This window comes from Oncorhynchus tshawytscha, unplaced genomic scaffold, assembly GCF_018296145.1.
Source record: "Oncorhynchus tshawytscha isolate Ot180627B unplaced genomic scaffold, Otsh_v2.0 Un_contig_4710_pilon_pilon, whole genome shotgun sequence".
Taxonomy (NCBI): Eukaryota; Metazoa; Chordata; class Actinopteri; order Salmoniformes; family Salmonidae; genus Oncorhynchus; species Oncorhynchus tshawytscha.
The window spans coordinates 3657-16205 of record NW_024607037.1 but is presented as its reverse complement, the minus strand read 5'-3'; the positions used below and the strand labels follow the sequence as shown (position 1 = coordinate 16205).

Here is a 12549-nt window from a genome sequence, read left to right as displayed (position 1 = left end):
ACAACCAACATGTTGGATCTCTGTTTAGTTGTCACTGTGTTAACCACAACCAACATGTTGGATCTCTGTTTAGTTGTCACTGTGTTAACCACAACCAACATGTTGGATCTCTGTTTAGTTGTCACTGTGTTAACCACAACCAACATGTTGGATCTCTGTTTAGTTGTCACTGTGTTAACCACAACCAACATGTTGGATCTCTGTTTAGTTGTCACTGTGTTAACCACAACCAACATGCTGGATCTCTGTTTAGTTGTGTTAATTAACCTTAAAAATCAGTCACATCAATAATGTAATATGTGTTGCATAGTTTGCGATACCTTATCTACCGCAATTTACCATCCCCAAGAACTGCAACTTATTTATTTTCATAAATAATTTGAATGCTTATAAAATCACCTTTTCTATCATGTATTTTCCTGCCCTATTGGCTTAAACTGTGTCCTCTCCTCCCCCATTTATTATAGATGATTAATATGATTTCTGTTCCTGCTGTAGTACTAAATCAATAGTAGCCAATTTGAAACCTTCACAGCCAATATTTAAAACAGAACCCTGAACCTTCCTAACTAGAGTTTGTTCCTCCGCTACCCATAATTTGTCCTGCCTCAATTCCACTTTCTCCTCTGTGGTTCAAACTATAATTATGTCCAAGAGCTCTAAACTCCATTATAATTAATTTACCTTAAAAAAACAGTGTTACCCATGACCACAAATTCATTATTCAAATGGCCCCTCCCTGTGGCTGATCAGACCACCTGGGAAAGCCATGAAAGGTTACACCATCCCTTTACATTCGTGTTCCATATTAGAAGAAATCTTTATCTTAAAAAAATGTACTTGTTTAATTAAAACTCAGAAAATAAAACTCCTAATATTCCATATGTGAGTGTACCCCTTTAAGATATCTTGTCTCTGGGAACAGGGAAATCCCCTTAACCCAAACATTTACTACAACAACAAAACCTAATAATTATGATAATGCCCTCAAACCATTCTTTTTAAATTTCCTCGATGTTTCATGTAACTCATTCAATCTCCAAATTGTCGGCCCAAAATATTTTATACCCTGCCATACAAACAATTGTTATAAACGTGCACTGTCCCTTTAAGATAAGACATTCCTAGCCAGCCATACCCTATTGTATACATTTCATTGTTCCCCGTAATGAAAACAGATAATGTTTAGAATACGTTAACTTCTTGTTCGAATTCACTGAACGAAAAATCATTAACCGGGAAACAACCACAACTTTTTACGATTCAACTATTCTTACCTACCTATATTATAGCCAAATATAGCCCAATGGAACGCCTAGCAATTCTGTTGCTGTAGCATCTTTTCAGACTATCCTTATGATATTCACCTACCTATATTATAGCCAAATATAGCCCAATGGAACGCCTAGCAATTCTGTTGCTAGTTTTAGCATCTTTTCAGACGATATTCAGCTACTTTTTAAAAATGTATTTGGAACTTTTAGCCACTTTTGAAAAGTGACTCAAAGCTATAATGCATTTTCCCTCTAAATGACACAACCAATTTTCTCTTAATTTGAGGAACTTTATTGTGTATTCAAAGTGACGCAGCAAGTCAACCTGCCTCTAGTCAAAGATATACCCCCTATTCAGATTGAGATATACCCCCTATTCAGATTGAGTTCTGCTTTAAATTCTATCAAAAAAGTAAAACCAACCGAACTTCCCAACTTTCTATACCCCAAGATTTAAACGTAACATGTACTTTGCTAAATTTATATCGTATGTCAGTCAATTCATAAAACTTCCTAAAACATCCTGATGGGCACAAAACTTTATCGTATCTCTCCGTTATTCCTTAGAATTGATCAACTTTAGGTGACTTTCTCTTCTATGATACATTTATTTAAATACGACTCCCGTCTCAATATACACTGCTCAAAAAAATAAAGGGAACACTTAAACAACACAATGTAACTCCAAGTCAATCACACTTCTGTGAAATCAAACTGTCCACTTAGGAAGCAACACTGATTGACAATACATTTCACATGCTGTTGTGCAAATGGAATAGACAACAGGTGGAAATTATAGGCAATTAGCAAGACACCCCCAATAAAGACACCCCCAATAAAGGAGTGGTTCTGCAGGTGGGGACCACAGACCACTTCTCAGTTCCTATGCTTCCTGGCTGATGTTTTGGTCAATTTTGAATGCTGGCGGTGCTTTCACTCTAGTGGTAGCATGAGACGGAGTCTACAACCCACACAAGTGGCTCAGGTAGTGCAGTTTCAGGTAGTGCAGCTCATCCAGGATGGCACATCAATGCGAGCTGTGGCAAGAAGGTTTGCTGTGTCTGTCAGCATAGTGTCCAGAGCATGGAGGCGCTACCAGGACATAGGCCAGTACATCAGGAGACGTGGAGGAGGCCGTAGAAGGGCAACAACCCAGCAGCAAATGTGCATGTGTCAGCTCAAACGGTCAGAAACAGACTCCATGAGTGTGGTATGAGGGCCCGACATCCACAGTTGGGGGTTGTGCTTACAGCCCAACACCGTGCAGGACGTTTTTCACTTGCCAGAGAACACCAATATTGGCAAATTCGCCACTGGCGCCTTGTGCTCTTCAGAGATTAAAGCAGGTTCACACTGAGCACATGTGACAGACGTGACAGTCTGGAGACGCCGTGGAGAACATTCTGCTGCCTGCAACATCCTCCAGCATGACCGGTTTGGCGGTGGGTCAGTCATGGTGTGGGGTGGCATTTCTTTGGGGGGCCGCACAGCCCTCCATGTGCACGCCAGAGGTAGCCTGACTGCCATTAGGTACCGAGATGAGATCCTCAGACCCCTTGTGAGACCATATGCTGGTGCGGTTGGCCCTGGGTTCCTCCTAATGCAAGACAATGGCAGACCTCATGTGGCTGGAGTGTGTCAGCAGTTCCTACAAGAGGAAGGCATTGATGCTATGGACTGGCCCGCCCGTTCCCCAGACCTGAATCCAATTGAGCACATCTGGGACATCATGTCTCGCTCCATCCACCAACGCCACGTTGCACCACAGACTGTCCAGGAGTTGGCGGATGCTTTTGTCCAGGTCTGGGAGGAGATCCCTCAGGAGACCATCCGCCATCTCATCAGGAGCATGCCCAGGCGTTGTAGGGTGGTCATACAGGCACGTGGAGGCCACACACACTACTGAGCCTCATTTTGACATGTTTTAAGGACATTACATCAAAGTTGGATCAGCCTGTAGTGTGGCTTTCCATTTTAATTTTGAGTGTGACTCCAAATCCAGACCTCCATGGATTGATTATTTTTGTGTGATTTTGATGTCAGCACATTCAACTATGTAAAGAAAAAAGTATTTAATAAGAATATTTCATTCATTCAGATCTAGGATGTGTTTTTTTAGTGTTCCCTTTATTTTTTGGAGCAGTGTATTATTCCTATGTTATTCCAGCAGATCATTTTGGGCAACACAACGTAATACATCGAAATTGCCTCGCCATTATTTTGAATGAATTATTCTCTCAATTCAACCTAAACAACCAATTAAAAACATTCAGTTCATATCTTATACAAATACTAGCGACCATATTTTTCCAGGCAAGAAATACAAATAGTTGAAAATCAATTTTAGTTTATCGGTGTCAAGGCTGAGATACGAACCCCAGTCTCCCACGTTGTAGGCAAAAGGCTGAGATACAAACCCCAGTCTCCCACGTTGTAGGCTGAGATACGAACCCCAGTCTCCCACGCTGTAGGCTGAGATACGAACCCCAGTCTCCCACGTTGTAGGCTGAGATACGAACCCCAGTCTCCCATGTTGTAGGCTGAGATACCCCCAGTCTCCCACGTTGTAGGCTGAGATACGAACCCCAGTCTCCCACGTTGTAGGCTGAGATACGAACCCCAGTCTCCCACGTTGTAGGCTGAGATATGAACCCCAGTCTCCCACGTTGTAGGCTGAGATATGAACCCCAGTCTCCCACGTTGTAGGCTGAGATACGAACCCCAGTCTCCCGCGTTGTAAAACCTAAAGCCACTGAACCATCAACGCTATTGAAATGATGGAGTTTCCCACCAACAACCATGTTATTATAAATGTCTGTAGTCGTAAACTCCGCCACCGAGAATTCCCAGAAAATAGTCATAATTTAAACCCTTCCTGACTATTTTAGTAGTATCATCTTCTATTCAGGGTCTTTGTCCGAGTCAGATTTTGGACGCCTCCCTTCCTTTTCCTTTCGTCCCCAGCTCTCTCCCTCGCCTCGGCTAACCATATCCTAGCTGTATTCAGCCCCTCTGCCCGTTGTTTATATGCCTTGTCTCCCCTAACCCTATTTATTTGTTTAATCATTGATTCCAGTTTTTCTTTATTTAAACGTTCATCAGATTCGTACTTACTCCTCCATGTCTGGCTAAAATAGGTCTGTTTATCTTACTCCTCCATGTCTGGCTAAAATAGGTCTCTTTATCTTACTCCTCCATGTCTGGCTAAAATAGGTCTCTTTATCTTACTCCTCCATGTCTGCCTAAAATAGGTATCTTTATCTTACTCCTCCATGTCTGGCTAAAATAGGTCTCTTTATCTTACTCCTCCATGTCTGGCTAAAATAGGTCTCTTTATCTTACTCCTCCATGTCTGCCTAAAATAGGTCTCTTTATCTTACTCCTCCATGTCTGGCTAAAATAGGTCTCTTTATCTTACTCCTCCATGTCTGGCTAAAATAGGTCTCTTTATCTTACTCCTCCATGTCTGGCTAAAATAGGTCTCTTTATCTTACTCCTCCATGTCTGCCTAAAATAGGTCTCTTTATCTTACTCCTCCATGTCTGGCTAAAATAGGTCTCTTTATCTTACTCCTCCATGTCTGGCTAAAATAGGTGTTCCTCTTATCTTCTTCCTTCATATATTTCTAATTTCCCGTTAATTTCGGGACCTCCTCTGAGGATTTACTACCCATGTTTAATAAATCCTTGCCGCTCCTAGTAGCAATGTTCGTACTTACTATCTATGTGTATGTATTTCTATGTATGTGTTGTTTACTCTTACCTAGTTCTCTCCTTCGTTTTCTCCTTTGTGGAAACGTTGACTCCTGATCGGATACCATGTCTCACCCTTACAACTATAAGCTATTACCCAGGGGTCGTAAATCCCTAGTTAACCTCCTATTTCATGTTGCGTCATGGGACTTTTAAAGTACACCGATTTCTTTTATCTCACTTCGCTATATTAGGCTTCCCTCTCTCCTGGAACCTCTTGTCTATAGATGTGGCTTTTATCCCATTCCTCTAGATTTTGGCTTCCCTCTCCTCCTCATTTGGACTTTCTGTCCCCCTCTTAATAACCCGTCTGGCCTCCAAGGCACCCGGATCTATTAAGCTAGTTTATTTATGGTAGTGCACTTAACCCCAGGTTGTTGCGAACCTGCCACAGGATCATATACAAAACCCAGTGTATATCGGTCATACACAACCCATTGGATCTGTTTGGAATAGCAAAGCTCCTATTATTGATCAATTCTAAACATTTTAGAACATCAAATCAAAGATAACTTAAATCATTCCCCCCAGAATCGAGAATATAGGCTACTGACCTTGTCGCCGACTGGGAAAAGCAGGTTGAATTCCTTCACCGTCTCTGTCGACGATTAATATATACCGGCCTTTAACCTCAATTCAGAGGCCAGGTCTTCAAATAACGGGACTAGACCCGCCCGTGCACGGTTTACGGCGTATTACCTTCGGTCGACAGAGGCAGGTTTTGGAACTCCGCTAGAAGGACCAATTGTTAGAGGAATTAAATTCCTATATGTTTATTACCCAATTCAATTAACACACTCAGCCCATTTCTAAGGATTTGTAAGATACTTATTTGCATAAAATGGGTGGAGACCAGTCTCAAAATCAAGCAATAGCGTTCATTCTCGAGAGTATTGAACATGATACAATTTACAACAGGTTATAAACTGAAAATGACCTCATTTAAACTGTCCCGTCCCTCCTCCACTCCGGTAGAATGGCAGTATAGTTCTCAAGCCTTCCTACATCGACCACCACCGGTTTAGATAATTTACGACCAGCCCAAGGTCTCCCTGTGTAGATAAGCATTCTAGCCAGTCTGACGATAAGTTCATTCATTTCTACCAAGGAACAGACAGTCTTTGTTCTAGTTCTTGATTATATTTACACACATTATATTCAGTACTAAGGTTAAAAGAACATTCATACATCTATACAGTAACATAATAGTATTCTGATTAGTCAGTCTTGATTGAAATGTATACTGTACATAGTTAGTCATTATTGATAAACAATCCCTTAACAGTATCTCTCTCTCCTTTATCTCTGTAGTGGATGGTCTACTCTGTTAGAGGATCGGTCTACTCTGTTAGAGGATCAGTCTCTCTCTCCTTTATCCCTGTAGTGGATTGTCTACTATGTTAGAGGATCAGTATCTCTCTCTCCTTTATCTCTGTAGTGGATGGTCTACTCTGTTAGCGGATCAGTATCTCTCTCTCCTTTATCTCTGTAGTGAATGGTCTACTCTGTTAGAGGATCAGTATCTCTCTCTCCTTTATCTCTGTAGGGGATGGTCTACTCTGCCACAGGATCAGTCCAGGTGTGCAGTGTGTCAGCAGGTGCTGAGGGATCCAGTCTCTATCACCTGTGGACACAGGTTCTGCAGACAGTGCATCACCAGATACTGGGAGAAACCTGCTCCTTCAGGAGGCTATGACTGTCCTCAGTGTAGAAAGAGATCCAGAACACGTCCTGTACTACAGCCCCTGAGTGAACCCAATGATGCAAGAGGCTCTGAAAAAAGTAAGACCACTTGCACGTGCTAAATCAATATCTCAATATGATTTAAATGTAGTTAACTACAATAATATGAGATAATATAAGTTACTGTAGTTGTGAAGGCCCACTTCATCCTGTTAACGAATGTGTCTGATACACATCCTTTTCTTCTTCCTTGTAGTGGATGACAGCCTGCAGAGAGCTGTAGTAAACCATAAAGACAGTCTGCAGAGAGCTGTAGTAAACCATAAAGACAGTCTGCAGAGAGCTGTAGTAAACCATAAAGACAGTCTGCAGAGAGCTGTAGTAAACCATAAAGACAGTCTGCAGAGAGCTGTAGTAAACCATAAAGACAGTCTGCAGAGAGCTGTAGTAAACCATAAAGACAGTCTGCAGAGAGCTGTAGTAAACCATAAAGACAGTCTGCAGAGAGCTGTAGTAAACCATAAAGACAGTCTGCAGAGAGCTGTAGTAAACCATAAAGACAGTCTGCAGAGAGCTGTAGTAAACCATAAAGACAGTCTGCAGAGAGCTGTAGTAAACCATAAAGACAGTCTGCAGAGAGCTGTAGTAAACCATAAAGACAGTCTGCAGAGAGCTGTAGTAAACCATAAAGACAGTCTGCAGAGAGCTGTAGTAAACCTGACATTCTGCAGAGAGCTGTAGTAAACCATAAAGACAGAGAGCTGTCTGACAGAGAGCTGTAGTAAACATTCTGCATAAAGACAGTCTGCAGAGAGCTGTAGTAAACCATAAAGACAGTCTAAAGACAGAGAGCTGTAGTAAACCATAAAGACATAGAAGACATAAAGACAGTCTGCAGAGAGCTGTAGTAAACCATAAAGACAGTCTGCAGAGAGCTGTAGTCTGCAAAGCTGTAAAGACAGTCTGCAGAGAGCTGTAGTAAACCATAAAGACAGTCTGCAGAGAGCTGTAGTAAACCATAAAGACAGTCTGCAGAGAGCTGTAGTAAACCATCTGCAGAGAGCTGTAGTAAACCATAAAGACATTCTGCAGAGAGCTGTAGTAAACCATAAAGACAGTCTGCAGAGAGCTGTAGTAAACCATAAAGACAGTCTGCAGAGAGCTGTAGTAAACCATAAAGACATTCTGCAGAGAGCTGTAGTAAACCATAAAGACAGCCTGCAGAGAGCTGTAGTAAACCATGAAGACAGTCTGCAGAGAGCTGTAGTAAACCATAAAGACAGTCTGATAAGGAGGTATGAATGTGTCATAGAAGGCATCGAAACAGCAGGGAACCAAACTCCCCTCAACAGGATTTACACAGAGCTCTACATCACAGAAGGAGAGAGTGAAGGGGTTAACAGTGAACATGAGGTGTGGCAGCTAGAGACAGCATCCAGGACACCAACCTCACATGACACAGAAATCCACTGCAATGACATCTTTAAACCCTTACCTGGCCAAGAGAGACGCATCAGAACTGTGCTGACGAAGGGCATTGCTGGCATCGGAAAAACTGTCTCTGTGCAGAAGTTCATCCTAGACTGGGCTGAAGGGAAGGCTAATCAAGATGTGGAGATCATATTTGTGCTTCCTTTCCGGGAGCTGAACTTGATCAAAGATCGCCAGTACAGTCTTCTCAGACTTTTAAATGACTTCCACACAGAACTAGACAAAGGCAAAATAAAGAAACTCACTGCCTGTAAAGCTATGTTCATCCTTGATGGTTTGGATGAAAGCAGACTTCCATTGGATTTCCAGCAGAATGAAAAGGTGTCTGATGTCACCCAGACATCATCTGTTGATGTTCTGCTGACAAACCTCATCAAGGGGAATCTGCTTCCCTCTGCTCTCCTCTGGATAACTACCCGACCTGCAGCATCCAATAAGATCCCTTCAGGGTGTGTTGACCAGGTGACAGAGGTACGAGGGTTCAATGACCCACAGAAGGAGGAGTACTTCAGGAAGAGATTCAGTGATGAGGACTTGGCCAGCAGAATCATCTCACACATAAAGACATCAAGGAGCCTCCACATCATGTGCCACATTCCAGTCTTCTGTTGGATTTCTGCAAAAGTCTTTGAACACATGTTGAGTACAGACAAGAGGAGAGAGATGCCCAAGACTCTGACTGAGATGTCCATACACTTCCTGCTCATTCAGACCAGCCTGAAGAACCAGAAGTATCATGGAAGAGATGAGATGGATCAAGAGGAGATCATGGAGTCAGATAAGGAAATTCTTCTGAAGCTGGGGAAGCTGGCATTTGAACATCTGGAGAAGGGTAATCTGATGTTCTATGAAGAAGACCTGAAAGAGGCTGGCCTTGATGTCAAAGAAGCCTCAGTATACTCAGGATTGTGCACACAAATCTTTAAAGAAGAGTCTGTGTTATTTCAGAGAGTGGTGTACTGCTTTGTTCATCTGAGCATTCAGGAGTTTCTCTCAGCTGTCTACATGTACCATTGTTACACAACCAAGAACATGGATGAACTGAAGCCCTTCCTCAAGATAAAGTCTAGAGGTGCGTCTGAAGAGCTAACCTTGGATGAGCTGCTGAAGAGTGCTGTGGATAAAGCCTTGGAGAGTAAGAATGGACACCTGGACCTTTTTGTCCGCTTCCTTCATGGCATGTCACTGGCGTCCAATCAGAAACTCCTACGAGGTCTGGTGACACAAACAGAAATCAGTCCAGAGAGCGTCAAGAAAACAATCCGATCCCTGAAGGTGATGCAGAGGAAGAACATCTCCCCTGAGAGGTGCATCAATCTCTTCCACTGTCTGATAGAGATGAAAGACCATTCAGTACAGAAGGAAATCCAAGTGTACTTGAGGTCAGAGAACAGATCCAAAAACCTCTCCCTTGCTCAGTGTTCAGCGCTGGCCTACATGCTGCAGGTATCAGAGGAGGTTCTGGATGTGTTTGACCTGAAGGAATACAAGACATCAGAGGAGGGTCGTAGGAGACTGCTCCCAGCTGTGAGAGGCTGCAGGAAAGCTCTGTAAGTATTCATGTAAATATCGCACACCAAAATGTTGTAGTTATAGCAGTATTTTCATTGGCTAACTTAACTTTCTATCAGCTGAAAACTCTTAAACTGATCAGAAAAGTTGTCGCATTAAGCCATGAATGCACGACGTATACATGATTCGCTAGCTGGGAAAGCTAAGCATAACCTTTTAATACAACCTGTCTGTCATTGTATGTCTTCTGTGTTGGCAGACTCACTGGCTATAAACTCACAGACTCATTCTGTGAAGTGTTGGCTTCAGTTCTCAGTTCAACCCCCTCACACCTGAGAGAGCTGGACCTGAGTAACAATGACCTGAAGGATTCAGGAGTGAAGCTGCTCTCTGCTGGACTGGGGAATCCCCACTGTAAACTGGAGACTCTGAGGTCAGTATTCCTGTAGTTGGTCAACAAGTGATAACTGTTCACCAGATCCACATGTGTTTACCAGACACACATAGTCCACACCATATGTGTTTGGACAGTGAAGCTTACAGTTTTACATGTTGTGCTATGCTCCAGCATTTTGGATTTGAGATAGAATGTTTCATATTAGGTGACAGTACAGAATGTCACCTTTTATTTTAGGGTATTTTCATACATATTTGTTTTACGTTTTAGATATGAAAGCACTTTATGTATCTAGTTCTCCCATTTGAAGAATTCTTAATTATTTTGACAAATTCACTTATATTGTATTAAAGTAGTCATAAGTTTAGTTTAGTGAAGTTTAGTTAAGTTTAGTATTTGGTCCCATATTCCATGCCTGCAGTGACCACTATACACATTTTGCCAATTGGATTTGGATCCCTCTGCTACTTGGAACCCTACTAATTCCACGACTGGTCTATCGACGTCACCACACAAGGAGGCAAAAACAGACTTTCCTCCATCGCAACGTCCATCTAAGGCCCTTATCCTAGCTTGCTAACTGTCTGAATCCCCAGCCAGCCCAACCGATCACTTGGCTATGCATGCCTCTCTCTATTATCAATATGCCTTGTCCATTACTGTCTTGGTTAGTGATGTCTGTCTTATTTCACTGTAGAGCTTCACTGTAGAACCATGTTGTTCCAACTCCCACATATGCGATGATATCACCTGGTTTAAACGTCTCTAGAGACTATATCTCTCTCAATGTATTCATCGACCTGGCTAAGGCTTTCGACTCTGTCAATCACCGTATTCTTATTGGCTGACTCAACAGCCTTGGTTTCTCAAATGATTGCCTCGCTTGGTTCACCAACTACTTCTCCGATAGAGTTCAGTATGTCAAATCGGAGGGCCTACAGGGTTCAATTCTCGGGCCGACTCTCTTCTCTGTATACATCAATGATGCCGCTCTCGCTGCTGGTGATTCTTTGATCCACCTCTACGCAGACGACACCATTCTGTATACCTCTGGCCCTTCGTTGGGCACTGTTTTAACTAATCATACTACACCGGCTCCGACACTCGTCGAATGTGGCAGGGCTTGCAAACTATTACAGACTACAAACGGAAGCACAACCTCGAGCTGCCCAGTGACATGAGTCTACCAGACGAGCTAAATCACTTCTATGCTCGCTTCGAGGCAAGCAACACTGAGGCATGTATGAGAGCATCCGCTGTTCCGGACGACTGTGTGATCACGCTCTCTGTAGCCGACGTGAGTAAGACCTTTAAACAGGTCAACATACACTAGGCTGCGAAGCCAGACGGATTACCAGGACGTGTGCGCCCGGCATATGCTGACCAACTGGCAGGTGTCTTCACTGACATTTTCAACATGTCCCTGATTGAGTCTGTAATACCAACATGTGTCAAGCAGACTACCATAGTCTCTGTGCCCAAGAACACAAAGGCAACCTGCCTAAATGACCACAGACCCGTAGCACTCACGTCCGTAGCCATGAAGTGCTTTGAAAGGCTGGTAATGGCTCACATCAATACTATTATCCCAGAAACCCAAGACCCACTCCAATTTGCATATCGCCCAAACAGATCCACAGATGATGAAATCTCTATTGCACTCCACACTGCCCTTTCCCACCTGGACAAAAGGAACACCTATGTGAGAATGCTATTCATTGACTACAGTTCAGCGTTCAACACCATAGTACCCTCAAAGCCCATCACTAAGCTAAGGAACCTGGGACTAAACACCTCCTTCTGTAACTGGATCCTTGAATTCCTGGTGGACCCCCCCAAGTGGTAAGGGTAGGTAGCAACACATCTGACACGCTGATCCTCAACACTGGAGATCCCCAGGGGTGCGTGCTCAGTCCCCTCCTGTACTCTCTGTTCACCCACGACTGCATGGCCAACACCATCATTAAGTTTGCAGACGACACAACAGTGGTAGGCCTGATAACCGACAACGACGAGACAGCCTATAGCGAGGAGGTCAGACCTGGCCGGGTGGTGCCAGAATAACAACCTATCCCTCAACGTAACCGAACTAAGGAGATGATTGTGGACTACAGGAAAAGGAGCACCGAGCACGCCCCTATTCTCATCAACAGGGCTGTAGTGGAGCAGGTTGAGAGCTTCAAATTCCTTGGTGTCCACATCAACAACAAGCTAGAATGATCCAAACACACCAAGACAGTCGTGAAGAGTGCACGACAAAGCCTATTCCCCCTCAGGAGACTGAAAAGATTTGGCATGGGTCCTGAGATCCTCAAAAGGTTCTACAGCTGCAACATCGAGAGCATCCTGACCTGTTGCATCACTGCCTGGTACTGCTAGGCCTCCGACCGCAAGGCACTTCAGAGGGTAGTGCGTACGGCCAAGTACATCACTGGGGCAA

The 12549-nt window shown here is 43.4% G+C and overlaps 1 protein-coding gene and 1 long non-coding RNA gene across 2 annotated transcripts; both read left to right on the top strand.

Annotated features, from left to right (window-relative positions):
• Window positions 1-6448: 6448 nt before the first annotated feature.
• LOC121842365 lies at window positions 6449-7426 on the top strand. Its single transcript, XR_006081081.1, has 2 exons — window positions 6449-6808; window positions 6966-7426. It is a non-coding gene; the product is annotated as an uncharacterized LOC121842365 (long non-coding RNA).
• A 340-nt stretch (window positions 7427-7766) lies between these two features.
• LOC121842366 (NLR family CARD domain-containing protein 3-like) lies at window positions 7767-10161 on the top strand. The gene is made up of 2 exons (XM_042312345.1): window positions 7767-9750; window positions 9972-10161. Exons 1-2 carry the CDS (start codon window positions 8459-8461, stop codon window positions 10159-10161), a joined length of 1482 nt encoding a protein of 493 aa, XP_042168279.1. The 5' UTR covers window positions 7767-8458.
• Window positions 10162-12549: the final 2388 nt, after the last annotated feature.

Coding starts and splice junctions, on each gene's coding strand:
- LOC121842366 (XM_042312345.1), top strand. CDS start 8,459: ATGTTCATCCTTGATGGTTTGGATGAAAGCAGACTTCCATTGGATTTC. Junction 9,751..9,971: donor AGAGGCTGCAGGAAAGCTCT/GTAAGTATTCAT, acceptor CTGTGTTGGCAG/ACTCACTGGCTATAAACTCA.